This window comes from Lonchura striata, chromosome 14 (assembly GCF_050655825.1).
Source record: "Lonchura striata isolate lonStrDom1 chromosome 14, ASM5065582v1, whole genome shotgun sequence".
Taxonomy (NCBI): Eukaryota; Metazoa; Chordata; class Aves; order Passeriformes; family Estrildidae; genus Lonchura; species Lonchura striata.
The window spans coordinates 14,931,965-14,959,452 of NC_140716.1; the positions used below are offsets into that span (position 1 = coordinate 14,931,965).

Consider the following 27,488-nt stretch of genomic DNA (forward strand, 5'->3'; position numbering starts at 1 on the left):
GCCCTGAGCCTGTCCTGCAGGGGAGCACTAAACATGGAATCACAGAATCATCAGGGTTGGAAAAGCCTTCTGAGATTGAGTCCAGTCATTCCCCCAGCACTGCCAAGGCCACCATTAAACTTGTCCCCAGTGCCACATCCACACGGCTTTTAAATCCCTGCAGGGATGGGGAGCCCACCACTGCCGTGGGCAGCTGTGCCAGGGCTTGACCACCCCTTCCATGAAGGGATATTCCCAAAATCCAATCTAAACCTCCCCTGACACAGCTTGAGGCCATTTCCCCTTGTCCTGTCCCTGTTCCCAGGGAGCAGAGCCCAAAACCCCCTGGCTGTCCCCTCCTGTCAGGAGTTGTGCAGAGCAACAAGGTCCCCCTGAGCCTCCTTTTCTCCAGGCTGAGCCTCTTCCCAGCTCCCTCAGCCCCTCCTGGTGCTCCTGACAGTTCCCAGCTCTGTTCCCTTCCCTGGACACGTTCCAGCCCCTCAGGGTCTTTGTTCTTGTGAGGGTTCCACATAGGCACATGTGGATGATGGGTTTAGATGAGTTTGAGTGAGGTTTTGCCTCCCCAAACTGCTGAAAATGAAAGTTGCTGAGGAGTGCCCCAGCTGCTGAGCTCACAAGGCACAGAGCCATGCAGGCTTGAGGAAGGAATGACTATTTCTTTGCAAGCCTCTTCCTGAAATAAAAATACATTACTGCCACTGACCCATTTAATTCTGAGTGTTGTGATTGGCACTGGGAAGAGCTGCCAGTGCTGGGAAGTGTTCCTGAGTGTGTTTTGCTTTCCAGGGGCTTGTTGAGTGCTGTACCATGGGCCCTGGTGGGGAAGGGTCAGTGGGGTAACCCCTGACAGGCTTTGGCCTGGGGAATAGAGAATTATGGAATGGTTTGGGTTGAAAAGAACTTAAATCCCATCCAGTTCCACCCCATGCCATGGGCACGGACACCTTCCACTGTCCCAGGTTACTCCCAGCCCTGTCCAGCCTGGCCTTGGGCACTGCCAGGGATCCAGGGGCAGCCACAGCTGCTCTGGGCACCCTGTGCCAGGGCTGCCCACCCTGCCAGGGAACAATTCCTTCCCAATATCCCATCCATCCCTGCCCTCTGGCAGTGGGAGCCATTCCCTGTGTCCTGTCCCTCCATCCCTTGTCCCCAGTCCCTCTCCAGCTCTCCTGGGGCCCCCTGAGGCACTGTAAGGCAGGGACAGAATGTGCACAGAGCCAGCTCCAACCTTCCCAGGCTGGGCTATTGAAATTTTTAGGAATAACAGGCTGTGTTCCATGTGTTACTTCAGTCAGAGCTGGCCAGATGAGTTCCTTTGCAATTCCTAGATCACCTTAGTCTGCAGGTGGGAGGACTTTGGGAGAGTTTCCCCATGGTGGAGTGCCTGGAGAAGCTGGGTTCCCTGTGCTGCTCGTGTGGAGAGGGAGCTCTTGCACTGACATAAACTGGGTCATGTTTCTTCCTGGCCTTCCCTTCTCCTGCCACCTTTTGGTGTCAATGAAGGCCAGGCTGGTTCCTGTGCAGGGCTGTCCAAGCATCTCTTTCACCTACTGCAGCTGTGTAACACTTCTAAACTCTCTTGAATGCCTCACTCTGGAAGGTATTTATGTAATAATCTCAGTTCAGGCTGGGTGACAATACTGCACTGCTTGTTTTGCTCCTTGGCTCTTGTTGCTCCAATACAAAACTCTTACTTCATCATCTGTAAGTGTTCCCACAGCCAGAGCTTTGTGTGGGGGTTATTAATAGTTTGTATGCTGATTTCCACCTGATATCTAAGGCCAGAACTGGCTCAGTCTTGATGGGATCTGGGTCATTTTTGTCCATTTGACAATAAATGGGTCATGTGGGAGAATAAACTCTTCTGTTCACAATGCCTTGAAGAGGAGCTGTTAAAATCCTGCTGCGTGTCTCTGTACAGAGCTGACCTCACCCACCTTCATCCCCTGTACAGTGTTTTGGAGGTGATCAGGGTGGAAAAGATGTTTGATCACACACTGTGCAGCCCTGCCAGACCAGCTCAGGCTGCAGCAGGTTTTGTTCCGGGCTCTTCACTGCACAGGCTCCCAGGGCCCATCTCCAAATCCTAAATCAGGGCAGTGACATCTGCTTGGTCTCCTGGCTCAGACTGAGGGCCCACCCTGGGCTGTGTCCTGGTCTGTTCCCCCATGCTGTGGTGTCTTAGGTGACATCCCAGAGGAGCAGCCCTACCTTCCTGAGAAGCCTGCCTGCCCAGGGAGCTGGGCTCAGCATCCCTGGCCCTCTGCAGAGCCAGCTTGGCCTGCCTGTTCCCAGTGCAGCCAGCTTAGCAGCTGCTCTGCAGGGGTGTGCCCATGTTCCCACCAAAATGTCATCCCCATGGATCTGGTGGCAGCACAGTGATCTGAACAGCTGCCTGTCTTTTGTTAGCTTGCTGCACTGAGGCTGCCAGGGGTTTGTCCTGCTGTCAGGGTGAAAATGCTGCTGTTTTGCCTGGCAGCTCTGATGTTTGTGGTGGTCTCCATCCCCTTCCTCCCACTGTGCTTTGTTCCCAGGCATTTGGCCAGTCTTTCCTGCAGCCTGACATTCACCTGTTCAAGCAGAACCTCTTCTACCTGGAGACACTGAACACGAAGCAGAAGCTGTACCACAAGGTGGGTCCTGCCTGAGCCTGTGCTCTCTGGGCATGGGAAGAGGTGAGAGATGTCCTGGGACTGCTTTTGAACTACTTGGAAGTCCAGGGCAGGATCTGGGGGTTCTGTGCCACAGCCTTTGGGTGCTTGCCTTGCTGCAGGTGGTTGGAATGGAGTTACCACCCCCCTGATACTGGGACCTGGGAATGGGAGGGATCCCAGCTCCAGGCAAACAAAGCCTGGTTGTGTTCCCTGCTCTGACAGTGAGGGGAAGCAGAGAACACCCAGTGACAGTGAGCTGTGTCTGGGGAAGCAGCAGCTGGGACCATCATGGGACAGTGAGTGCCTCCAGCATTCCCACCTGGGCAGCTGCAGGTGTCTGCTCTTCCCAGGTCACTGGGAGTCTTCTTCTCTCTTTGGATCCGTCCTCCAGGCTCTGTAACCAACCCCCAGCTGCTGCCATGGAGGATTAAATCTGGAATCCAGGGGACCTGGTCAGCCTGGGAAAGCAGAGCTTGCAGTTTCTCATCTGTGGTCACACCTGAAGGGCAGCCCTTTGTGTTCACAGGTGCCTGGGGCAGACTTCAGGCCTCTGGCCACATTCCCTGGCTCCCAAGAGAACTGTGCAGGGAATACTTGGCTGGAATTGGAGTGGACTTGATGGTGGTGGCTTTGCCAATGCTTAAAATTTGGGTCAGAGCATGGAATCATGGAATGGTTTGGGTTGGGTGGGACTGTAAAGCTGATATATTTTTAACCCCCTGCCATGGGCAGGGACACCTTCCACTGTCCCAGGCTGCTCCAAGCCCCATCCAGCCTGGCCTTGGGCACTGCCAGGGATCCAGGGGCAGCCACAGCTGCTCTGGGCACCCTGTGTCAGGTCCTGCCCGCCCTCACAGGGAACAATTCCTTCCCAATATCCCATCCATCCCTGCCCTCTGGCAGTGGGAGCCATTCCCTGTGTCCTGTCCCTCCATCCCTTGTCCCCAGTCCTTCTCCAGCTCTCCTGGAGCCCCTTTAGGCTCTGGCAGGGGCTCTGAGCTCTCTCTGAAGCCCCAAACTATGAGGTAAGTGTGGCCAAATTCAATGTTAACTTTCAAGCTGATACTAATTGAGCTTATTTTAGCCATTTTTTACCTGGCTTGGCTTTGAAAATCATCTCACTGCTCACCAGAGTTTGCAGATGCCAGTGAAGCCATGACTGCTCTGTCCTTGCTGGATTTGTCATCCCGTGGGAGGAGTAAAGTCCCCTAACCTTGTGCCCCTCTCCCTGTGCAGAAGATCTTCAGGACCACGATGCTGTTCCAGTTTGTGAACGTGCTGCTGCAGGTGCTGGTGCACAAGTCCCACGACCTGCTGCAGGAGGAGATCGGCATCGCCACCTACAACATGGCCTCGGTGGACTTCGATGGCTTCTACTCCGCCTTCCTGCCCGAGTTCCTGGCCAGCTGCGACGGCGTGGACTCCAACCAGAAGAACGTGCTGGGGAGGAATTTCAAAATGGACAGGGTAAGGAGGGGCCTGCAGCACTGTGGATGCACAGTGCTCCCCCAGAACACGCTGGCAATGTCTCCAGGCAGTGCTTTTTGCTCCCAGCACTTCCATGCTCAGCAATCCCCAGGCAAGGATTTCTCAGTGCAGGTAGCAGAGCTGCCATCACCCCTCAGGGTGCAGGATGCTGAGGGAGTCAGGGAATGTATTTCCTGGAGGAAGGTTTCATTGGACTAAGCTGATGGGTTCCCAAGTGGGATGCTCAGATCCTTGCCTAAATCTCGCTCCAGCTGCTGGCCAGATGTTTGAGGGTACAGTAAGGACAGCAGAGTACCTGCACCAGGCTCACACTTCCTGCAAACACCTCATATATGGGAAGAAAACCTGTGGAACATCATGGCAGAGCAGCAGGTTCTGGTTTCCATTGTCTGAGGGTTGTCCATAGAGTGCTCCCTGTCCTGAGGGAGGGGATGGGAATTTGAGACCAAGGGTGAAGATAGGAATGGAACCCTGGGGGAATTGCTTGGCTCTTGAAGGGTAACTTTCTTCAGGAATATCAGCTCTTGTTAGGGAGTGTGTGACACCCTGGAGCCTTGGCAGGAGGGCAGCAAGGAATTAGTGCTGCATTTGGCTATGGAGCCAGGCTGGGAGAGCTGGGGGAGAGATGGATCCAGGGAGAGCTCAGAGCCCCTGCCAGGGCCTAAAGGGGCTCCAGGAGAGCTGGAGAGGGACTGGGAACAAGGGATGGAGGGACAGGACACAGGGAATGGCTCCCACTGCCAGAGGGCAGGGATGGGTGGGATATTGGGAAGGAATTGTTCCCTGGCAGGGTGGGCAGCCCTGGCACAGGGTGCCCAGAGCAGCTGTGGCTGCCCCTGGATCCTTGGCAGTGCCCAAGGCCAGGCTGGAATGGGGTTTGGAGCAGCCTGGGACAGTGGAAGGTGTCCCTGCCCATGGCAGGGGTGGCATAGATGAATTTTATGGCCCTTCCCAACCCAGAGCATTCCATGATTCCATGACCATTCCTCTGGGGCCTCGCTGCACACTGAGAAGCTGGAGACAGGAGCAGAGCCTGGGTCCCTGCAGTCAGCTCTGAAACCATCTCTGCCCCAGAAACTGGAGTTCCCTGGGCTCAGACTGAGCCGGGGTGGATCTGTTCACACATGAACTGTGTGTGCCTGCTGTGGGTCCGTTGCCAGCTCTTGTTCTCTCCCTTGCAGGACCTGCCCTCCTTCACCCAGAACGTGCACAGGCTGGTGAACGACCTGCGCTATTACAGACTGTGCAACGACAGCCTGCCCCCGGGCACTGTCAAGTTATAGTGACTGCGGGGGCTCCTGCGCTGCGCCGGGCACAGCCCCGCGTTCTCGGGTCCGCCAGCGTCCCCCTGCCCTCCCTTCCCTTCCCCTCCCCTCCCCTCCCTCCCCTCCCCTCCCTGCCCTCCCCTCCGGGCCGTGCCGGCGCTGCGGGCCGCCTCCTGCCGCGGCCCCGCCTGGATTCACCGCGCTCCGCCGCTTCCTTCGAGCTCTCCCAGCCCACCCGAGGCCTCAGCTGGAGCCAGCAGGACGTGTCTTAATGAATGCCCACCCCCGGGGCATCCCGGCTGTCGGGAAATCCCTCTCCCGGGGCTTTCCCTCTGCTCCCGTAGCACTTTGTTGCATCTGGAGGTGTCTGGAGAGATCATGTCCGTATCAAACACGAGGCAGAAGCGCCAAAGACCACTTCAGACATTCGTACCTTCGTGTCATTCCACCTTCCTGCCCCGCCCAGCTCTCGGAGGAGGAGTTTCCTGACGTTGGGACTGGTTTGGCACTTCTGTCACTCCCTTTGTTTTTAAATTGCCTTGAAAACCTCCCCGATGTTGGCGGGGATTTAGAGACTTTTTTTGGGTTTTTTTTTTAAACGTTTTCTCATCATTCCATTGTGATACTAAAACAACATGCTTAATGGGAATAAAGTGCTTACTTTGTTGTTTTAAATAACTCGGGGCTGGGTTAGTTTCCTTCTAGGTCATTTTGTAAATGAACACTCAGTGATCCACAGCTTTTCCCAGGATCAGGAATGAAGAGCAGCCAACAAGGATCCAAACAAGTCCAGCAGCTCCTGGAAGGTGCAGATCAGTGGTGGCTTCTTCTTTTTCTACTATCTCATTGTTCTCCTCCTGTGTTTTCTGTCACGAGTCGTGGTGATCATTCATTCCCTCCAGCATTTGTCTGAATCGATCGTGGAGTGCCTGCAGGAAGAAATGCCCCATTCCCAGGGAGCCTGGGGCTGAAGTTCACCCCTCTGCACAGTGACCAGTGGAAGCATCTGGTAAAATCCCAGACACCAGTCAGGCATTGTGTGGGGCTTGTGGATCTCTGATCATGCAGCTGGGAATGATTTCTTTTCCCTGAGGTCTCTGGTCAGGAAGCAGTATTATATCAGTCCTAATTTTTATATTTAATAGATCAAATTTGAGAGGAACTTCTCACAGGGGCATGGAGTGACAGGACAAGGGGAAACAGCCTTAGGCTGAATGAGGGCAGGGCTGGATGGGATATTGGGAAGGAATTGTTCCCTGGCAGGGTGGGCAGCCCTGGCACAGGGTGCCCAGAGCAGCTGTGGCTGCCCCTGGATCCTTGGCAGTGCCCAAGGCCGGGCTGGATGGGGTTTGGAGCAGCCTGGGACAGTGGAAGGTGTCTCTGCCATGGCAGGGGGTGGAATGGGATGTGCTTTAAGTTCCTTCCAACCAAACCACTCCTTGATTCTGTGGAATCAGTCTTAATTCTCTGTGGTTACGTGGCAGAAGCAGCACCATCCTCTGGGAAGAGAGCACTCCTGGAGATGTTCTCCTGGGAATGTTTGGAGATGTGGGTGTGCTGCAGCTGCACCTGGACAGCTGGGGGGATGTCAGGGGTGAGCTGGAGCATGGCAGCACTTCCTCCATGGTTCCTCTGTTTCAGTTTTGTGGACAAGCCACTTCCCTGTGCCCGTTTGTCACGGGGAGATGATGGATGCTGTTTGGATAATCTGTGCCATCCCTGCATCCAGGCTCTGCACTGGCACCAGCTGGATGTTTGAGCTCCCTGCCCTGGAGCAGAGTCCAAATGCCCAGGATGTGCCTCAGCTGCTCCAGCCCGTGCAGTGAGGGCCGAGCTGCCTCCAGAGGGGTGAGGGAAAGGGGGTGATGGTCTGTGCCAGCCTTCCCGAGCTCCCTGCCAGCCACACCTGGTGACACTTGGAGTGCCTCTGTGTGCAGGTGAAACTTGGGAGTCTGGTTGTTCCTGCTGGTGACGGTGCCTGAGCACCCAGAGTGGAGTCCAGACCTGGCCCTGCAGCCTGGCCCTGCTCCTGAGCTCTTCCTGGGCACTCTCAGCCCCTGTGCCCTGCCCTGGGCTGCACTGGGGGCACGGGAAGCTGGCAGCCACCTCCTCCACCACTGCCTGCTGTGGCTCCCTCTGGGGCTGAAGGAATTTCATCCCAGCACAGCTCTCCAGGCTCAAGCTGCTTCTCTTTCTTGGCTTGACAGAAGGTGAAAGTACAAGATTTTCCCTTGGTCAGTGCCAGCAGCTGCCAGGTGGCCAAAGCCCAGGCTCCAATCTGCCACCCTTGTCCTAAAACCTCCTCCCCTTTGCCACCCTTCTGCCCTCTTCCCCTGGGCCTGGCAGACCCTGGAGAGGGATCTTTTCCCCACCCCAGCCCCTCATTTGGGGGTGGAAAAGTCTTTCTTCCACAACCTGTTGAATCCATTTGCCCATGGGAAGGCACTGGGGTGTTTTTTGCCACGATGCTGAGCACAGCAGGTCCCCAGGCTCTGGCAGGGGTTCTGTCCCCCCACTTTCTATGCCTTGGGAAGGCAGGGTGGTGACTGGGACAGTGACATCAAGCCCAGCCCCCAGCTCGTGTGTGTGCCTTCAGAATACTCCTCAGTCCTTCAAATCAGCACAGATTTGGGAAACGGGCTCCAAGCAGCCAGGCTTCTCCATGAACCTGTCAGGCTGCCCTCCCATGAGGTGTGTGAGTGCAGGGAAGCCCAGAACAGTGATTTCCCAAACTGGGGTCTGGAATGGGGCTTGCAGAAGTGATCAGAGGGGCTCCCACCTGGGCAGTTCCTCTGTCCCCAGGGCCTTGCACCCCTTCCCCAGCAGCCCCAGTGTCCAGGGCAGGTCTGTGCCCCACGGGGGGACACTGCCCTGGCTGCTCCCGGGGCTGGGGACTCCAGCTCGGCCTGGCATGGGCTGACCTGGCCTCTCCCTGCCTGCTGAATCGAGGGCACAGCACGAGGCAGGTTTGGTTCCTGGCAGGGTCTGGCTCCCCTGGGACGGGTGTGGGCTGTGCTGCCACCCTGGCAGGGCTTGGGATTCCAAACCGGGATGTTCCGAGTCAGGATGCTCTGTGCTGGAATGCTCTGGATGGGGAGGATGCTCCGGCCCGGGCTATCCCGAGCGGGCGCGGCGTTCTTTAAGGGGAGGGACGGAAGCCTGACTCGTCCCCGGGCTCGGCCGAGCCCTTAAAGCCTCCGCAGACCGACCGAGCCCGGGTCCGAGCCGCCGGGGCCGCCATGGGCTCCCTGGGGCGCTGCCTGGCCCGGAGCCTCCCGCGGGGGCAGCCGGGCCTGAGCCCCCCCGGACCCCGCTGCTACGGCTCGGGTGAGACACGGCCCCGTCCCTGTCCTGCCCCGGGGACCCTGTCCCCATCCCCGTCCTGCCCCGGGGGACCCTGTCCCCATCCCCGTCCTGCCCCGGGGACCCTGTCCCCACCCCTGTCCTGCCCCGGGGGACCCTGTCCCCACCCCTGCTCCAGAGGACCCGGTCCCCATCCCTGGGGGCGTTCAGCCCCTTCCCCGTCCTGCCCCTGGGGACCCTTTGCTCATCCCTGTCCTGTCCCTGGGGACTCTTTCGTCATCCCCATCCTGTCCCCGTCCCTGCTTGTGCTGCCCCTCAGAGCTCCTGTTCCCACCCTGTCCCCTCGGTGCCCCATCCCCTCGCAGTGTCCCCGGTCCCTCGGTGCCGGTTCACGGGCTGCTGTCGCCCCTTGGGGCCGAGTCGCTGCCAGGCTCTGCTGTCCCCAGCCCCGCGTGCCGGGATGGGGCAGAGGCCGGAGCTGGCGCTCCCTGAAGGTCCCAAGGGGTTCAGTGTCCCCAGGATGTGCTGGGGGACCCCGGTGGAGGGGACAGGGACAGGGCAGGGCCCGGCAAAGCCGAGCTGTGCTCAGCAGTGCCCGGGACGGGGTGAGCTCGTGGGCTCCGTCTGCCCGGCTCGGTCCCCGCCAGCACCGGGACCACCCGGCCCCGCAGCCCGGGACGGGTCCCCGAAGCCCGGGACTGGCAATGAAGTGTCCCCTCTCCCTTCCCCTCCTTCCTGTCCCCTCTGTCCCTCCAGCGGACGGGATGCACTGTCCCCTGGGGGCTTCTGTCCCCTCCTGCGGCGCAGCTGCGGCAGGGCCAGCAGCGGCTGAGACCCTGCTGTCCCACGGGTGACAGAGGGACGAGACCCTGCCGTCCCACGGGTGACAGAGGGACGAGACCCTGCCGTCCCACGGGTGACAGAGGGACCGGACCCTGCCGTCCCTCGGTCACCGATTTTCTCCTCCAGCAGCGGAGCGCTGTGACCGGGCGGGGGGGAAGGCCCCGGGGCCAGGCAGGGGACAATCCCCAGCACAGGGACACGGCACAGACATGGCTGGCTTGAAGGCCATTTCCTGGCCACGGACACGTCCCCAACACCCGTCAGGGCTTTGTGACACGTCCCCTGGGACCCCACCAGCCTGAGAGGCACAGCTTGGCCGGGGGACACGCCCCAGGATGGGATGGAGACAGGGATGGGGACAGCGATGGGGACAGGGATGGAGGCGGGTTCCCATCGGCAGCCTCGGGCCGGGTACAGCGCCTGGTGCGGCGGGGACAGCGCGGGGCCCTGCTGTGCCCGTGTCCCGCGGTGGTGACCGTGTCCCGGGGTGGTGACCGTGTCCCGCGGTGGTGACCGTGTCCCGCGGTGGTGACCGTGGCCCGGGGTGGTGACCGTGGCCCGCGGGCCCGCGCAGCCCCCGCGGCGCTGCAGGAGAAGACGCTGCTGCTGGCCAAGCCGGACGCGCTGCAGCGGCGGCTGCTCGGGGACATCATCCAGCGCTTCGAGCGCCGCGGCTTCCAGCTGGTGGCCATGAAGCTGCTCCAGGTAGCCGCGCCGGAGCCGGGAGCGGGGGTGGCCGGGGGACACTGCCCGGGTGTCACCGTCACCGCCGCTGCCTCAGGCGGACCGGAGCCTCGTGGAGCAGCACTACGAGCAGCTGCGGCTGAAGCCCTTCTACCCCGCGCTCGTCGCCTACATGACCTCGGGGCCGGTGGTGGCCATGGTGAGGGGACAGCCCGGGGGTCCCGGGGGTCCCGGGGGCCGCGGGGGGCTCAGCTGTCCCCGTCCCGCAGGTGTGGGAGGGCTACGACGTGGTGCGGTGCACGCGGGCCATGGTTGGGGACAGCAGCGCCGTGGGGACAATCCGGGGGGACCTCAGCGTGCACATCACCAGGTAGGGCCGGCGGGCGGGACCCCGGGCCCTGGCACCGTCCCCATCCCCGTCCCCTCGCAGGAACGTGGTCCATGCCAGCGACTCCGTGGAGACGGCGCAGCGGGAGATCGGCTTCTGGTTCCGGCGGGACGAGCTGGTGGCGTGGGACAGCCGGGACAGGGACGACATCTACGGGCCCTAGGGCCGGGGCAGCCCCGCCCCAATAAACCCCGGCGCCCCCAGCTCCGACTCCGCTCTCCTCCCTCGCATGGCACCAGGACGCTCTGGGTGGCACTGGGAATGTCCCCAGAGCGCGCTGGGATGGGACTGGGAGGCTCTGGGATGTCCCTGCGAGGCACTGGGATGTCACTGGGAGACCGGGGTGGTACTGGGGAGCTCTGGGATGTACCGAGGTAACACCAGAGGGCACCGGGGCTGTTACAGGAAGGCTCGGGGAGGCACTGGGTGATCATGGAGGGCACTGGGAGGTCCACAGAGGGCACTGGGGTGGTACTGGGAAGCCTTAGAAGACCCTGGCCTGTCCCTGGGGAGTTCTGGGGCTGGTTTGGGAAGCTCTGTGAGGCACTGGTACATCCGTGGAAGGTTCTGGGCGGTACTGGGAAGCTCTGTGAGGCACTGGTACATCCGTGGAAGGTTCTGGGCGGTACTGGGAAGCTCTGGGATGTCACTGGTACATCCATGGAAGGTACTGGTCGGTACTGGGAAGCTCTGTGAGGCACTGGGTGGTACTGGGAGGCTCTGAGAAGCTCTGGGAGTCCATGGACACTGTTCCTGAGGGACACTGGATTGGTACTGGGAAGCTCTTGGGAAACTGGGGTAGTGCTGGGAAGCTCTGGGATGAACTGGGAGCGCTGGAGCTGTACTGGGAGGCGCAGTGAAGAACTGGGCTGTGCCTGGGGGGCTGCAGGGGCTCGGCAGCGACGGGAAGAGACCGGGGCGGGGTCTGAGCTGTAAAACTGGGGCTCCGGGCGACACGGCGACACCGCTGGGTGGCACCGCGACACCGCTGAGAGGTGCGGGGATGCCAGTGCGGAGCGCTGAGACGCCGCTGGGTGGCACCGGGACCCGCTGGGACACCGCTGGGAGCACTGGGACAGCGCTGCCACAGCAATGGGATGTCACTGGGTGTCAGTGGGTATAACTGGAGTGTCGCTCGATGTCCCTTGCTGTCACTGGGTGTCACTGGGTGTCACTGGGTATAACTGGGGTGTCACTGGGTGTCACTGGATGTCCCTTGCTGTCACTGGGTGTCACTGGGGTGTCACGGGTATAACTGGGATGTCACTGGGATGTCCCTCGTTGTCACAGGGTGTCACTGGGATGTCCCTGGGTGTCCCTGGGTGTCCCTCGCTGTCCCTCCTGTCCCTTGCTGTCCCTCCTGTCCCTGGGTGTCCCTCGCTGTCCCTGGGTGTCCCTCGCTGTCCCTCCTGTCCCTGGGTGTCCCTCGCTGTCCCAGGGTGTCCCTCCTGTCCCTCCTGTCCCTCGCTGTCCCTCCTGTCCCTCCTGTCCCTGGGTGTCCCTCGCTGTCCCTCGCTGTCCCCGGCCCGGCCCCGTTCGCCCCGCGCTGCAGTTCCCGCGGTGGCCGCTCGGTGTCGCTGTGTCCCGGGGCGCTCCCCGTTGCCAGGCGCCGGCGGCGGCGCCGCGCAGGCGCAGTGAGCAGCGGCCGCCGCCATGGCCGAGGCCGCCATGGCCGCGCGGGCGGCCCCGGACGGGGACGGAGACGGGGACGGGGACGGGGACGAGTGTCTGCCCCGGTACCGGCACCTGCTCTGCCCCGACCTGCTGGCGTGAGTCCCGCCGCTCCGGGGCGCCGCGGGGGCCGCCTCCCCGCGGCCCGGCTCTGACCGTGCCTCTGTCCCCCAGGGGCCAGGTGGCCTTCATCACCGGCGGCGGCTCCGGCATCGGCTTCCGCATCGCCGAGATCTTCATGAGGTGGCACGGCCCTCCCTCCTCCTGTCCTCCGTTCCTTCTTCTCTTCCCTCGCTTTCCTCCTCTTCACCCCCTCTCCTCTCTCTCCCCGTCCCGCCCTTTCCCCGCCGCGCTGCCAGCCCGCGGAGGCGCCGGGACAGCGCGGGGACAGCGCGGGGACAGCGCGGGGACAGCGCGGGGACAGCGCCGGGACACTGCGGGGACAGCGCGGGGACACTGCGGGGACAGCGCCGGGACACTGCGGGGACAGCGCGGGGACAGCGCGGGGACAGCGCGGGGACACCCAGGGATGCGGAGCCCTCGGGGCGGCTGCGGGAACGGGGCTCGGCCTCTCCCGCCCCGCGATCCCGGGCTGCTGCTGAGCGGCCCGGCCGCCCTCACCTGCCCCTTCCCTGCAGGCACGGCTGCCGCACCGTCATTGCCAGCAGGAACCTGCAGCGCCTGGCCGAGGTGAGACCGGGCTCCCGGGGAGCTGGAGCACCTGGATCCCTTCTGCTGGAGCTGGGAGCCCCCAAATCCTTCTGCTCTCTCCCGGTGGAACAGGGAGCCCCCGAAATCCTTCTGCTCTCTCCTGGTGGAACAGGGAGCCCCCGAAATCCTTCTGCTCTCTCCCAGTGGAACAGGGAGCCCCCTAAATCCTTCTGCTCTCTCCCAATGGAAAAGGGAACCCCTAAAATCCTTCTGCTCTGTCCTGGTGCAGCCTGGAGCCCCCAAAATCCTTCTGCTCTCTCCCAGTGAATCAGGGAGCCCCCAGCATCCTTCTGCTCTCTCCTGGTGGAACAGGGAGCCCCCGAAATCCTTCTGCTCTCTCCCGGTGGAACAGGGAGCCCCCGAAATCCTTCTGCTCTCTCCCGGTGGAACAGGGAGCCCCCGAAATCCTTCTGCTCTCTCCCAATGGAAAAGGGAACCCCTAAAATCCTTCTGCTCTGTCCTGGTGGAGCCTGGAGCCCCCAAAATCCTTCTGCTCTCTCCCAGTGAATCAGGGAGCCCCCAGCATCCTTCTGCTCTCTCCCGGTGAAACAGGGAGCCCCCGGAATCCTTCTGCTCTCTCCCAATGGAACAAGGAGCCCACAAAATCCTTCTGCTCTCTCCCAGTGAAACAGGGAGCCCCCAGCATCCTTCTGCTCTCTCCTGGTGGAGCCAGGAACCCCCGGAATCCTTCTGCTCTCTCCCAATGGAAAAGGGAGCCCCCAAAATCCTTCTGCTCTCTCCCGGTGGAACAGGGAGCCCTGGGAGTAGTGCAGTAGGAGGAATGGCTTCCCAGTGCTTCCCAGTGCTTCCCAGGCTGCCAGCCCCAGGCACTCCAGTGGTGCCGGGCAGGGTGGGTGCAGGTTTGGGGGGGGCTGCACCCACGGCACCTCCAGCACAGCTCAGTTAACCTGGAACCTGCTTTGTGGGGGCTATTCCATGATCATGGTGGCTTTTTAGGGGGGAGAGGCAGAAATGAGCTGTGGGGGAGGTTTGTCAGCAGGGCAGAGCCCAAGGCTGGACTGAAAGCTCAGCACAGAGTAGGAGCAGACCCCAGGGGCTGTGTGGCTCGTGGGCTGCACAGGTGTGCTGTGTTTTGGGGCAGAGGGGAGGGTGCAGGTGTGGGTGCTGTCATTTCCTATCCCCTCATGCTGACGTGCCAGAAGAAGCTGAGTCAGCAGGTTTTTAGTCCTCAGGGGCCAGAGTCTTCTGAGGCCACAGAATCTGCAGTGCAGGACTCCAGCTGCTCGTGCACCCGTGTGTTTTTGGAGCCCAAAACAGAAGTTGGAGCAGCTCTGGGTGTTGTGTGGAGTTGCTGCTGAGCTTGTGCTTAATTTCCTGGGGTAAACCATACTCTTAATGAGCCACAGGGGTGGCTTGTGACAAACTCTCACAGCCCAACACCTGGCTGCTCTGTCTTTGCCCTTTTGCCCACTGGCCTTTTGATCTAAAGGGGGATTATGCCTGGGCTCATGCCAAAAATGCCTTGCTGGGGTCCAACCTTTGTATTTGCCCCTCAGAAACGTTGCCTGGACTGTGCTGTATCCATGGCAGGTACCTGGGCTTGTCAGAATCTGAGGTATTGATGATTCCAAGGTTGTAGAAAGTCTCTGTCTGTCAGCCCCACTGCCAAAGCAGAAGCCATAATTGGTCTGTGCTGGTTTCAAGGTTGTTTATTCTGTTTATCTCTAACATGTTCTGCTGCCCTGCCCAGCTCTGTCCTGCAGGGCAGCGTGTGGGGCTCTGCCCTCAGTGGGATGTGACAAACATTAAATACCAGAAACTCCCTGGGCTGGATTTACAAGAACGTGCCAATATCTGTCACCTACGTTGGACAGTGTGTCCCCAGCCTGACCCAACAGAAAAATGCCAACACCACAGTGACACATGGAGGGCATGAAGAAGGAGAAAAAGGACAAGGCACACCCAATTTCCTCCATCTTGTCCCCTTTGGACCCCTCATCTAGAATCCTAAAATTTTACTTTTGCACCCGTGCCAGACTTAGTTATTACTGATATCAAACACTCAGAGCTTCTAATTCATGCTGTAAGATTGAAAACTCTTTTCCATGGACAGAGATCACAGCCAGTGTCTCTGGGGGCTCTGTCCAGGGGGTTCCTGAGCCCTGCCAGGGTCCCAGGGCAGCCAGAGGGAAGCTCTGGACTCCCACATGGGCTTAGCCAGCCCAGCATCCAGCGTGGCTGGGATACACCATGCAGGAGCTTTCCCTGGTTACTCCAGGACTAGCAGGGTGCAGCCAGGCTCTCTCAAGTCTCTTTTGGTTCTTTCAGGCCTCGAAAAAGCTGGTGGCAGCCACGGGGCAGCAGTGCCTGCCCGTGTCCATCGACGTGCGGCAGCCCCAGAGCATCGCGGCAGCCGTGGACGAGGCGCTGCAGGAGTTCCAGAGGATTGACATCCTCATCAATGGTGAGGCTGAGAGGGCAGGGGCAGCGTTTGGGCTCCCTGCTGGGCAGGGTGTTTTCCTGGGAGCACAGAGGAAGCAGAGACCTGTGTGTGGTACATGGCCATCCCTGTTTGTCTAGGTGTGGGTCATCCCTGCTCCCTTCATGCTGGCGGTGCTGCTGGGCACCCAGAGCCACCAGTTTATCCCTTACCAGGGCTGTCTCCACGTGCTCTCCAGCATGCAGACATTGTTCCTCACCCTCCCTGTCACAGGAGGGCCCTGACGTCTGTCCCAGCCCTGTCTTGCCTGTCCCTGTGCTTCAGGTGCTGCGGGGAACTTCCTGTGCCCAGCCAGTGCCCTGTCCTTCAACGCCTTCAAGACAGTGATAGACATCGACACCATGGGCACCTTCAACACCTCCAAAGTCCTCTTTGAGAAATATTTCCGGGTAGGTGGCATGGAGCCAGGGGACTCTGAGGAGAGGCTCTGGTTGGCAGAGGGTAGTGTCAAACCACACTGTGCTCCTGGGGAAATCAGGGGAGTGCAAGGACCCAGAGCCTCCCTGCACAGATCCACTCTGTTCCCTTCCAGGGATCCCAGCCCTGAACTGGGGATCCTCCTGTCCCTTGCCCTGGTTTTTGTGCTCCTGCAGCACCTTTCCATGCTCTGCCACCTGGAGAAGCTGTGATCTCCTGCTCCCTCTCCAGCTCTGGCACTTTCCCTTGGCCTTTCCTTCTACCCTGCATGTCCCATCTCTCCAGCAGGGCCCCGCTGGCTGCCCCACCCCTGAGATTCAGTGGGTAGAGCTGCCCCAGTGATGGCTTGGCAGTGCCTGTGGGTGACTGTCCCTCCAAGCCCAGCTCTCCTGTCCCCCAGAGCCCTCAGTGACCCTTTGTGCTGCTCCCTGGCTAACTCCACATCTCCTTCCCTTCCCCAGGACCATGGTGGGATCATCGTTAACATCACGGCGACCCTCAGCTACCGAGGGCAGGCCCTGCAGGTGCATGCTGGGGCTGCCAAGGCTGCCATAGGTACCTCAACACACCCTGCTGGGGCTCTGAGCCACGTGGGGCCAGGAAAGAAGCCAGTTCTTCCTAAATACTGGGATGGAAGATACCCTAGGGAGGAGCAAACGTGAATTGGTGTGGTTACTGCGTGTGTGGGTTTGGGATGAGGCCCTTTGCTCTCAGCCAGACTCTTCTGTGGGTTTCTTTCTCCCCTCAGAAGAAGCTGCTGGCATGGCTGTGCTTCCTGTTTCTCACTGCTGTTGCAATCCCTCCCCAGATGCCATGACACGACACCTTGCAGTGGAGTGGGGACCCAACAAGATCCGTGTGAACAGCCTGGCCCCCGGCCCCATCTCGGGCACCGAGGGCTTCCGACGCCTGGGTGAGGCACTCCCTGCTGGCACTCCCTGCCAGGGCACCAGGAGGGACACCCAGTGCCACACAGCTCCTGGGGGTTGCTGCTGTGCTGTGGCTGGCACAGCTCTCTGGGAACAGCCCTTCCCTGGTACCTCCCAGGGCCCTGGTTTGGCAGCAGTTTGGGCTCTCTGATGCCACGATGGAACGTGCTCCCCCAAAACTCAGCCCTGCCTGAGGGGTTGGCTCTTGTAGTCCATCAGCAGAGTGCTGGTGCAGCCCCAGGGGATGGGAAAGACCTGGAGCTCTTAGAGGGGTCCAGAGGCCATGGAGATGCTCCAAGGGTTAGAACCCCTCTGCTCTGGAGCCATGGAGACCTCAGAATCCCTTCCAGGGCCTAAAGGGGCTCCAGGAGTGCTGTACAGGGGTACAGGGCTTCCCACTGCCAGAGGGCAGGGTTAGATGGGATATTAGGATGGAATTCCTGGTTGTGAGGGTGGGGAGGCCACGGCACAGGGTGCCCAGAGCAGCTGTGGGTGCCCCTGAATTCCTGCAAGTGCCCAGGCCTGGTTGGACCAGGCTTGAATCCACCTGGGATAGTAGAAGGTGTCTTTGCCCATGGCAGGCGAGGAGAAGGAGAGATCCCTCCCAACCCCAACCATTCCATGATTCCATGAGGTTCTCAAGCTCGCTGTGCCAGTACCAAATCCCTGCTGGGTTGAGCTCCCCTCCTTTAAATCTTCCTGGGTTTGTATCCCAGGGCTGTGCCAGGATCTCATCCCAGTTTCCTGCAGCACTCAGCCAGCCCCACAGGCAGTGCTGCAGTGCCTGGCCAGCCATGGTGGTGGACAGTCCTCCCACGGTGCCAAGTGACTCTTTCCTGCTCCCTTTAGGTGGGAAGTTTGCCGAGCAATCCAACCAGTTCTCGGCGATCCCGCTGCAGCGCGCGGGGAGCAAGACGGAGATCGCGCACAGCGCGCTGTACCTGGCCAGCCCCCTCTCGTCCTACGTCACCGGCACCACCCTGGTCGTGGATGGTGGCAGCTGGCTCACCTCCCCCAACAGCTTCTCTGCCTTGCTGGGTATTGCCTCCTCCTCTGCTAAACTCTAGGTGACTGCATTTCCCCCTCGTGGGATTGGAGCAGGGCTCCTCAGGGAAACTCTGCTTTTCCCTGGGGCACAGGGCACGGGTCCTGTGAGGAGCGTCTGAGGGAGCTGGGAAGGGGCTCAGCCTGGAGAAAAGGAGGCTCAGGGGGAACCTTGTGGCTCTGCACAGCTCCTGACAGGAGGGGACAGCCAGGGGGAGTCGGGCTCTGCTCCCAGGGAACAGGGACAGGACAAGGGGAAACAGCTTCAAGCTGTGCCAGGCGAGGTTTAGGTTGGGTATTTAGAGAAAATTCCTTCATGGAAGGGGTGCCCAGGGCCGTGGGGGAGTCCCCATTCCTGGAGGGATTTAAAAACTGGATGTGGCAGCTGGGGACATGGGTCAGTGGTGGCCTTGGCAGTGCTGGGGGAACAGTTGGATTTGATGGTCTTAGAGGGCTTTTCCAACTTAAATGATGATTCCTAACCATGACTCTCCCAGGGCATGGCTGCTGTAGCAGTGGGTGCACTTGTCCTCATGGATAGTCCTTGGGATGAGCAGAACCTGCTGGATTTTCCCTTTGAGCCCGGCTTGTGACGTGGTGTCTTGTGGATGTTTGTCCAGACACCTCTGAGATTCCCCCAAAGCAACACAATGCCCATTTTCTGTGCCCCAGCAGCAGGATTGAGCACAGAGAATCCCAAGAGCCTCTTCCTTTCATGAATTCCTGCAGCCTGCCAGGGGAAGGGATCTCCTGCCTTCCTCTCCTCCCTGCCTGTGTCCCACCTGGCAGCCTCCAGGAGCTGGGCAGGCCCCAGCAGGGCTCTGTCCCCACCTCCACCCTCTCTTGCAGATGTCTGGGCTGCGGGAGCAAGCCAACCCCACTGACGGACAGCCTGGGACTGACTGACGGACAGATGTGACATGGGACACCGTGTGGGGACATCTCCCAGAGCCAGTGCTGACAGCCACAGCCTCTCCTCGGCCACTGGTGGTACTGGTGACGCTGCCAGTCCCGTGTCTGCCTGAGGGACACAGCTCTGGGTGCTGGGTGGGGACCAAGGCCACCCCCATCCTGTGCCATTGCTGCCTTCTGAGCTGGCCTGGCTGTGGGTGCACAGACAGCTGGGAGGGCTGAGGTGGTCTCTGGCCCTTTGTGGCTCCCTCCAAGCTGCTCTGGTGGCCTTTCCCAAGCCCCCAGCAGTTCCACCCGTGGGTACCCATCCTCTTAGTCCCCTCTCCCCTGTCTTAGCCTGAGAACTTCACGAGACCCCCAGCAGCAGCTCCTTTTTGGGAGGGGGAGCAGCTCAGCCCGCCTGGGGTCACCCAGCGTGGTGGGCTCAGTTCTGCCCTGGCAACTCTTGGAGGGGAAACCCTGGCAGGGGGAGGTGGCTGTGTCCCCTGAGGGGTCCTGGGTGGGACAGTGGTCCTGGGAGGCTGCCAGGGATGCAGCTGGGATGCCCCTGCAGGAGCAGAGGTGGTGTGAGGGCAGATCCCCCAGGTCCAGTTCTGCACTGCAGTGTCCAGTGGTCTGTCCACACCCGTCTGTCTGTCACACCAGTGTCATGCTGTCTCCTTCTGCTCAAGCTGAGGCAAAGTGAAGGGCTGGAACTGGAATCTAGTCCTTTCCTCCTGCTGGGCTGCAGGAGGCACAGCAGGGCTGCACGGGTGGCGCTGCTGGAGCCAGCCCTGTTCCTGGTGCTGGCACCCCAGGGGACACACGCTGCTCATGTGCACCCTCCTGCTGCTGCTGGTAGTTCGTAGGCTCACCCTGGATTCCATGAAGCTTGTTTTCCCACTTAATTGTATTTCCTATTTGATTGTAGACTTGCCAGGTTTTACCCCTCCCTCCAGGCCACCAATAAAGAATTTTCCCCCTGAGCAGTGATGCCTCTCTCTGCTGCAGGAGCACCAGTGCCCTGCTCAGCTGACTGGTCCAAACTGGGTGCTGAGGGAGGGGGAAAAGCCACTGCTCCCACTGCCAGGGCCTTGTGTGGCTCCAGTCCTTGGCTCTGTGGTGCCTCAGTGCTCCAGGCCACGGGGCTTGGGGACCTGCCAGCTCCTCATCCCCAGGGGCTCTGGGAAGGTGGTTCCAGAGGTGGTGGGAGGTGCTGAGGGCTTTGGTGAGAGGCTCAGCCCTTCACGGGGACAGGGATGCAGTGCTTGGGCTGGAGTCTGGGTGGATCCTTAGTCTGGGATGTGGCTCCAGCTGCAGTGTTCTCTTGCTGGATCCCAGGATGTGTTTTCTCCTGGGGAAGGTTCCTGTGTGCTGTGTGTTGGCCCTTCTGCCCAGCTGCAGCCTTGTCTCTGGGAGGCTCCATGGATTTTGCTGTTCCACCATGCCCAGGTGACCTGGGCACTCTCAGGGCTGTCCTGGCTCCGTGGCCATCCCAGGAAGGAGCTGAGCTTGTGTCTCCAGCAGCAGGGGAAGGACAGAGCTCCGGGCCCAGCCTTGGCATGGCCCGGAGCTTCAGGAACCCACCCAGGGGTGCAGAGCTGCCTCTCACAGCATCAGGCTGGCACCTCGTGCCCTGCCAGCCCCATCCGTGCAGGAACCCTGGCTGCTGGAGCTGTCTGGAAGTTGGGAATTGCCCAGGGGATGGCTGAGGCAGGTGCTGCTGTGCTTCCCCTGTGGGGCTGACCAAGGAGCTCCCTACTGCCCTGCTCACCTTTAGGAATGGCTGTGCTGAGGAGGATTTGGAATGAAGGATCTGGAGGATTTGTGGGGCTGACCAAGGAGCCCCATCCTGCCCAGCGCTGGGCTGACTGGACAGGGGTGACCTCTCTCTGGGGATGCTGCTGAGCTCTGGCTCCCGGGCTGAGTGTGCTGGGGGTCACACTGTGGCCCAACCAGGCTGCTCATGAGATGTCACACACATCCGTGACCTGGGCAGGGTCACTGGGGCCAAGGATGCTCCTGCTCATCAAGTTTGCTGCTAATTATACCCAGGGGCTGTAATTCCACACGCTGGGCAGCTCAGGAGTGTGTTAGTGGGGTCATCCACAGAACCTCCATCAATGAACCCATTGATGAGGTGCCAGGGCTGTCCCGGTGCTCAGCTCCCTCCGGAGCACTCGGGCATCCCGGGGCACAGTGCTGCCCCACTGGGGTTGGGGGTCCCAGCTCCTCTCCCCAAGGGATTTGGGGTTCCAGTGCACAGTTCACACCTGAAGCAGCTGGGCAGTGCCATTGCACAGTTCCCCCCACAGAGGTTTGGGGTCCCAGAGTGAGGTTTGGGTTTGGGGTCCCAGAGCATGGTTTGGGGTCCTGGAGCACAGTTTGGGTTTGGGGTTCCCAAGCGCGGTTTGGTTTTGGGGTCCCAAAGCAGGGTTTGGGTTTGGGGTCCTGAAGCACAGTTTGGGTTTGGGGTCCCAGAGCACGGTTTGGGTTTGGGGTCCTAGAGCACAGTTTGGGATCCCGGAGCAAGGTTTGATTTTGGGGTCCTGGAGCGCAGTCTGGGTTTGGGGTCCTAGAGCATAGTTTGGGATCCCGGAACGCTGTTTGGGTTTGGGCTCCCGGAGCAGGGTGTGGGGTCCCGGAGCAGGGTTCGGGTTCGGGGTCCCGGAGCAGGGTGTGGGGTCCCGGAGCAGGGTTCGGGTTCGGGGTCCCGGAGCAGGGTTCGGGTGTGGGGTCCCGGAGCAGGGTTCGGGGTCCCGGAGCAGAGTTCGGGTTCGGGGTCCCGGAGCAGGGTTCGGGGTCCCGGAGCAGGGTTTGGGGTCCCGGAGCAGGGTGTGGGGTCCCGGAGCAGGGTTCGGGGTCCCGGAGCAGGGTTCGGGTTCGGGGTCCCGGAGCAGGGTTTGGGGTCCCGGAGCAGGGTTTGGGGTCCCGGAGCAGGGTTCGGGTGTGGGGTCCCGGAGCAGGGTTTGTTTCCCAGCAGGGGGATCTGGGGGTCCCCGCTCACAGCGCCCCCCGGCCCCACGTGCTCGCGCTCCGCCGGCCCCGCCCCCGCCGCGCGCGCCCGGGGAGGGGGCGTGGCCTCGGTCGGGCTCGCGCCGCGGAGGGGCGGGGCGGACCGGCAGGCGAGTGACGTCACCGCCCCGGCTACTGCGGCGGCGGGGCTGGAGCTGCCGCTGGTCCGCGGCGGCCCCGGAGCGGGCGGGCGGCCGGTGGGGTTGTTCCTCGGCGCCGCCGCCGCCTCCCCCAACCCCCGATCCCGGCCAGGACCCGCAGCCCCGGCGCTCGGAGCCGCCGCTCCCCGCGCTCGGAGCCGCCGCTCCCCGCGCAGGGCGGGACCGGCGGGGCCGCCCCCGGTGTCGGCGGGCGGGGCCGGCGTTCCTCGCACAAAGCCGTGAGTGCCGCGGGGACCGTACCGGTACCGGCACCGCCCCGATGTGAGCGGGGCATGGCCGCGGGGCATGGCCCGGGTCGGGCGGCGGTGGGCGCGCAGCGCCGGCGGTGAAGATGGAGCCGCGTCCGCCTGGGACCGAGCCCCCGCTGCCCCGGGGGCCGGGACCCGGGCCCGAGCCGGAGCTGGAACCGGAACCAGAACCCGAGCTAGAGCTGGAACCGGAGCCGGACCTGGACGTGCAGCGGGAACCGGAGCCGGAGCTGGAACCAGAACCCGAGCTGGAGCTGGAGCTGGAACCGGAGCCGGAGCTGGAACCAGAACCCGAGCTGGAGCTGGAACCGGAGCCGGAGCTGGAACCGGAGCCGGAGCTAGAACCAGAACCCGAGCTGGAGCTGGAACCGGAGCCGGAGCTGGAACCGGAGCCGGAGCTGGAAGAGGAGGCGGACCTGGGCCCGGAGCTGGATCTGGACCTCTGGGCACTTGAGCCCGCCGCTCCCGGCGCGGGGCCGCCGCCCTGGTGCCCGGGGGAGGCCGGGGACAGCCCGGGGAGCCCCGCCGAGCCCCCGCCGGAGGAGGAGCCGCGCCTCCGCCCGGTCTTCGACGCCCTGGACCGGGACGGCGATGGCTTCGTGCGCGTGGAGGAGTTCGTGCAGTTCGCCACGGCCTACGGCGCCGAGCAGGTGAGCACCGGGCACCGCACCTGCCCACCGCGGGGCCCGGGCCGGGGCACCGGCCGTGGCGGCACCGCTTGTTGCCCGGTGCCCCGCCGCCCGAGGCTGATGGTGGTGGTGGCTTCTGCCCGGCCTCCGGCCCTTGGAGAGCTCCGTGTCCCCAAGGCCGGCGCTGGCATCCCGTCGCCGCGGGTGAAGGGCACGCGTGGCTCCCGGAGCTGCCGTGCTCCGGGGGAGCGGCGCCGCCGGCTGCCCGCAGCTCTTTGTTCTGCAGCGCTGCCGCCCCGGGGCTCGCCGGGCAGCGGCACATCCCGGCCCGGGGGCTGCTCCGTGCCAACCCTGCTGACCCCGGCTCACCCCATAACGGGGAGCATCCCTGCCCGCGGGTTGGAACGAGGTGATCCTTCAGGGCCTTCCCAACGCAGACCGTTCCCTGCTTCCCTGCTACCTCGCTCGTCCCGGCTTTGACAGCTCGAATGAGGATTTCCCCCATCCTGCTGCTTTGTGCCCTGCCCAGCCGGTGTTCCCCTGCAGCAGATCACGGGCGATGTAATTTGAAGCTGACTAAAAATGGAGCAAGCTCCGGCAGCGCTCACCAGGGGATGGAGATGGATTTCTTGGTGTTTAGTGCATTGGCCTGGGCTGGCATCGCTACCAGGAAAAGAAAATTTATTTTTTTAAGGAATGCAGGTATTGCTGTGAAGTTTTCCCTGTGCCTGCCCGGATCTGCTCTCGTTCTCCATCCGTGGCAGCTGCGCGGGTATTTAAGTGCCATGACAAAGCAAATCATGTGTGAAGGAGGCTTTTGATGGAGGAGAGCTTTTTATCCCCGTCCTTGTGCCAGAAACACCTCTCAAAGATAAAACAGAGGTATTTATTTTAGAAAAACAGCCCTGCAAAGTGGAGACAGGGAAGACAGGGAACTTCTTGGTGTTGCTGAGGGGTGCAGAGGGTTGCTCTTGATTCCTAAATCCTCTCTCCTGCCCTGCCTGGGCCAGGCTCCTGTGCCACCACTCCGGTGTCCCACTGCTGTCCCCAGCAGAGGAGACAGGAGCAGACAGCCCACGGAGGCTCCTGCACACGGTGCCACCTCCCGGGGGACTGTTTGCCTTTGTGTCCTTCGGCGTGGAGCAGCCCAAGGACGTGGGAAATGGGGACAGGAGGTGGCGTGTGCGTGGCAGGGGACGTGGCGGGTGGCTCTGGGTGTGCAGCTCAGCCTGGCGGTGCCGGTGTCGGCGTGGGGATGGTGCCAGAGCTCCAGAGGGGCCTCACTGAGCCTGGAAAACACCCTCAGACCATGGCTGGGGAGTGGCTGTGGGCTGCTCAGGTCACCCCAAAGCTCAGGAGGTTTTGTGCTGTTGGATAGTGTCTGTCCACATGGATCCGTCTGGGAAGGGGCTCTCTGCAGGCTCCCCGTTCTGGCCTGCTGAGGACAGCTAATGCTGCCATAAATGATGCTTTGAAAACCCATTTCTCTTCAGCAAGAGGCTCTGGCGTGCAGGACAGCTGGGTGCTGGCACAGCGGGTGCTGAGCCCCTTGGGGAGGTTGGTGTGGCAATGCCTGAGCCAGCAGGTCCTGGGCACTCCAGGGGACTGGCAGAGGGGGAAAGGTGATGCCTGTGTGTGCAGGAGGACTTGGTGTGAGTCTGCAGCTTAGAAAGGACCAGGACACGCTGAGGGAGGGCGAGAAGGGGTTGGTGATGGGGTCTGTGAGCTCTCAGCAGATCATATTTGTTCCTCATTAACTGCCCTTTGTGATTACCCAGGCAGCCACCACACCCCAACCTCTCTCTCGCAGCATCCCAGTTCTGGTTGTGGCACAACCTCTATTTACACCTTCAGGTCCCATTTAGTGGGAAGGGTCCCACAGGAATCACTGGGTCCAGACACCCCAACAATCCCACCCTGGGCATCCCTGAGATCATTGTCCAAACCCTCCTGGAGCTCTGGCAGCCTTGGGGCTGTGCCCGTTCCCTGGGGAGCCTGGGCAGTGCCCAGCACCTCTGGGGGAAGAACCTTTCCTGATCTCCAACCTGAGCCCCCTGATTCATGGAATAATAAAGGAAGGAGTCCTGGGGAAGTTCCTTGACCTGTCTTTCATGAGGCAGCTGGAACCTGGACCCAGAGTGGATCTTCTGGAAAACAGAGATCAGCTCAGGTGGGAGTTAAAGGGGAGGAACATCCCCGTGGTAAAACGTGATCAGGGGACTAAATGGGACCTGGAGGTGTGAATAAAGGTTGTGCCACAGCCAGAACCAGGATGCTGTGAGAGAGGCTGCCTGGATAATCACAAAGGGCCCTTAATGAGAAATGAATTCCTGCCCTCTTGCTGGAGGTACCTGCTTCCTTTTTCCCTGCCCTCCTTCCTCTGCCTGCTGCCCATAGGGGTGGCTGTGTAATGGTGGAACAAATGGCTAAACTGAAGCCCACCAAGCAGCTGATTCCCGGGGCTGGAGGAGAGGCTGTGTGTGTGTGTGTCCACATGGACGAGGAGCTGGAGAGCAGCAAGTGTTGTCTTTAGCGCTCAGTCAAACACCAGAGGCATTCATGGGCTGCTGAGTGAGCACTGTCAGCTCGTTTGGCTGCAACAATTATTAGCTAAATGTCAAAGGGAAGGCACCAGCTGGCGTTTATTCCATAAACACCATGGGATTGTGGCTTTCTGGTCGGATGAATTGGGTGTTTTTCTCTCCATGGGGATAAAAAATGGGATTGGGACGGGGTTTTGCTTAAGCAGCCTTGGGGTGTTGGGGGGCTGTGGTGCTGGTATGGGGAAGGGATCAAGGCAAAGATAAAGGCAATTTGTTTTGATCTGCACTGATAACAGCTGATAGGGTTTGAAGCTCTTCATTTTCGGTACCAAAGGGGTGGTGAGAGGATGGTGCTGGGGGTGACACCTGAGCCAAGGGAGGCCTTGAGCAGGGAAGGGACAGCCTTGGGATGGTCCCCCACAGCCTCTCCCAGGAGGGTGTTTGTCCAACAGGGATTGTTTTGCCACTAGGAAGGCTCCCGTGGACCCCTGATACGCTCCATGGATTTACAAACAAGATGTGGGACAGAAAGGTCTTGAGGACAACTTAACTTTCCTTGAGAACCACTTGATTTTTCATCCAAAAGCCCTGGCCTGCTCCCAAACCACCTGGGAGGCAGCTGACAGTGGTGCTGTGTTTTTATTGTGTCTTTCCTCCCCCTTTTCCCTGCATTTCTCTGGGATCTGATGCTCCCTGGAGCCACTGGCTGGGACAGAAGGATGGAGTAAGATTGGCTGAAACAGCGAGCAGGGATGTGGGGACACACTTGATGTCACTTTTATGTCACCTTGTAAAGCAGGAGGAGTCGTGTCTTGCACTTTTGGGGGTTGCACAGAACCCAAGGCCATTTTGCAACCACTTTTGGTTTAATTTTTATTCCAAAATTAAATTTTACGTGTCTTGCCCTCTGTAGCCCTGCATTGTGTCTGGCTGGCTGAGGTGACAGAGCCCAAGGCTTTTCTCCCTGGATTTATTTCCAGCAGGCTCAGAGGAGAATGGATTGCTTGTAAGGCTGAGGACAAGCATCCTGCTGGCACCTTGGGTTGTTTTTCCTTTTTTGTTTTGATCTAACAGACAATTGGAGAAGGAAAAGCCTCTTGCACCACATGATCTCAGTGTCTTGGCTCAATTAAGAGAAATCCCAGAGTTTGTCTAACTCACTTCCAAAGGCTCCTGTTCCAAGGGATCTTCAGCCTTTTTGGTTTTGTTTTATTTTTTTCCCCTCTGGATAATCAGTTTGAGCTTCATTTCAGTGTGATTTGTTTTGCTTTCTTTAGCATTTCCATCCCTCAACACCTGTCCTGCCACCACATCAGCTCATCCTCAGCTGAGCTCTCCATATTCAGCTTTTAACATTCCCTCTGGGGATGGTTTCTGAGGGGTTGATCAGGTTTGTTGTACTTTTCCCAGCACTCTTGGAATGGGGTGCCCAGCCTGAGCTGAGAGCTGCAGAACGAATCCCATTTTGGGGCCGGCAGGGATCACTCCAGAGAGTGCAAAGAATCCTGGAGTTGGTTTTTATTTTTGCATAAAACAACCTGAAAACCTGGCAGTCAGTTCCTGTAGTGAAGTCTGGACAGTGTCAAACTGCAGCTTTTTAGAGGTTCCTCTGTGCTGATGCCAGGCTGGCTGTTCTGCTCCCCTCTGATGGATCCCTGGGGAAGTGGGTACCTGGATCCAGGCTTCTCCTTCCATCTCCCTTGGCCATGCTGACCTTCAGCTGATTTGGGATGTCCTCCCTCTTCCCCTTGGTTTTCTCCCACTTCCCTGTGAAATCTAATGATCTCTGTCATGAGGAAACCCCTGTTTTGGTTTTTTTTTTTGGTTGTTTGTTTTTGTGTTTTTTTTTGTTGTTTTTTTTTTTTTTTTGGTTTTCCATTTTCTCATGGTTCTTACCCAGCTTGAGCAGAGGAAATGCTGGTTTTATGAAGAGATTTCTAAAATTACCTCTCACGGTTTCACAGGCAAGTGAGGCTTAAATTGCCTCCAACTGTGCTGCTGCTGCTGCTGTACCTTCCAGAGGCTTTAATTGCTGTTTAACTACATGGAATATCTTGGCCTACATGGAAGGACCATCAAGTCCAGCTCCTGGAATTTGGTTCCTGCTGTGGAGAGGGGCTGGGATGGCAGTGAGGGATGCTCT

The 27,488-nt window shown here is 60.3% G+C and overlaps 4 protein-coding genes across 20 annotated transcripts in view; all 4 read left to right on the top strand.

The window, feature by feature from the left end:
* The window catches only part of XPO6 (exportin 6), a 59,369-nt gene extending 53,284 nt beyond the window's left edge, over positions 1 to 6,085 (top strand). For all 7 annotated transcript variants that reach the window (XM_085592510.1, XM_085592506.1, XM_085592507.1 and 4 more), the window contains 3 exons: positions 2,535 to 2,633; positions 3,891 to 4,121; positions 5,324 to 6,085. In XM_085592510.1, the coding sequence (XP_085448636.1) occupies positions 2,535 to 2,633; positions 3,891 to 4,121; positions 5,324 to 5,425 (432 nt within the window). In that variant the 3' untranslated portion in view covers positions 5,426 to 6,085. The remainder of the gene's footprint in view (positions 1 to 2,534; positions 2,634 to 3,890; positions 4,122 to 5,323) is intronic.
* A 2,196-nt stretch (positions 6,086 to 8,281) lies between these two features.
* On the top strand, positions 8,282 to 11,861 carry LOC110482680 (nucleoside diphosphate kinase D, mitochondrial). Of its 2 annotated transcripts, XM_021552095.4 has the most exons (5): positions 8,288 to 8,734; positions 10,128 to 10,258; positions 10,335 to 10,436; positions 10,507 to 10,607; positions 10,668 to 10,828. In XM_021552095.4, exons 1-5 carry the CDS (start codon positions 8,647 to 8,649, stop codon positions 10,786 to 10,788), a joined length of 543 nt encoding a protein of 180 aa, XP_021407770.3. In that variant the 5' UTR covers positions 8,288 to 8,646; the 3' UTR covers positions 10,789 to 10,828. The 2 variants fall into 2 exon arrangements, with proteins under 2 accessions (XP_085448661.1, XP_021407770.3); XM_085592535.1 differs by lacking the exon at positions 10,507 to 10,607 and having other exon boundaries at positions 8,282 to 8,734; positions 10,668 to 11,861.
* Positions 11,862 to 12,256: 395 nt separating this feature from the next.
* On the top strand, positions 12,257 to 19,735 carry DECR2 (2,4-dienoyl-CoA reductase 2). 9 transcript variants are annotated; one of them, XM_085592526.1, is made up of 9 exons: positions 12,257 to 12,394; positions 12,471 to 12,539; positions 12,656 to 12,986; positions 15,297 to 15,432; positions 15,733 to 15,857; positions 16,347 to 16,440; positions 16,694 to 16,798; positions 17,664 to 17,852; positions 18,708 to 19,735. In XM_085592526.1, exons 1-9 carry the CDS (start codon positions 12,279 to 12,281, stop codon positions 18,740 to 18,742), a joined length of 1,200 nt encoding a protein of 399 aa, XP_085448652.1. In that variant the 5' UTR covers positions 12,257 to 12,278; the 3' UTR covers positions 18,743 to 19,735. The 9 variants fall into 9 exon arrangements, with proteins under 9 accessions (XP_085448652.1, XP_085448654.1, XP_085448657.1 ...); XM_085592528.1 differs by having other exon boundaries at positions 12,935 to 12,986; positions 16,634 to 16,798; XM_085592531.1 differs by having other exon boundaries at positions 12,935 to 12,986; positions 17,664 to 17,881; positions 18,356 to 19,735.
* A 2,356-nt stretch (positions 19,736 to 22,091) lies between these two features.
* RAB11FIP3 (RAB11 family interacting protein 3) overlaps positions 22,092 to 27,488 on the top strand; it is a 79,587-nt gene continuing 74,190 nt past the window's right edge. The window contains exon 1 of one of the 2 annotated variants that reach the window (XM_031506124.3): positions 22,092 to 22,823. In XM_031506124.3, coding sequence (XP_031361984.3) covers positions 22,257 to 22,823 — 567 coding nt within the window. In that variant the 5' untranslated portion in view covers positions 22,092 to 22,256. The remainder of the gene's footprint in view (positions 22,824 to 27,488) is intronic. The other variant, XM_031506123.3, reaches the window with a different exon arrangement.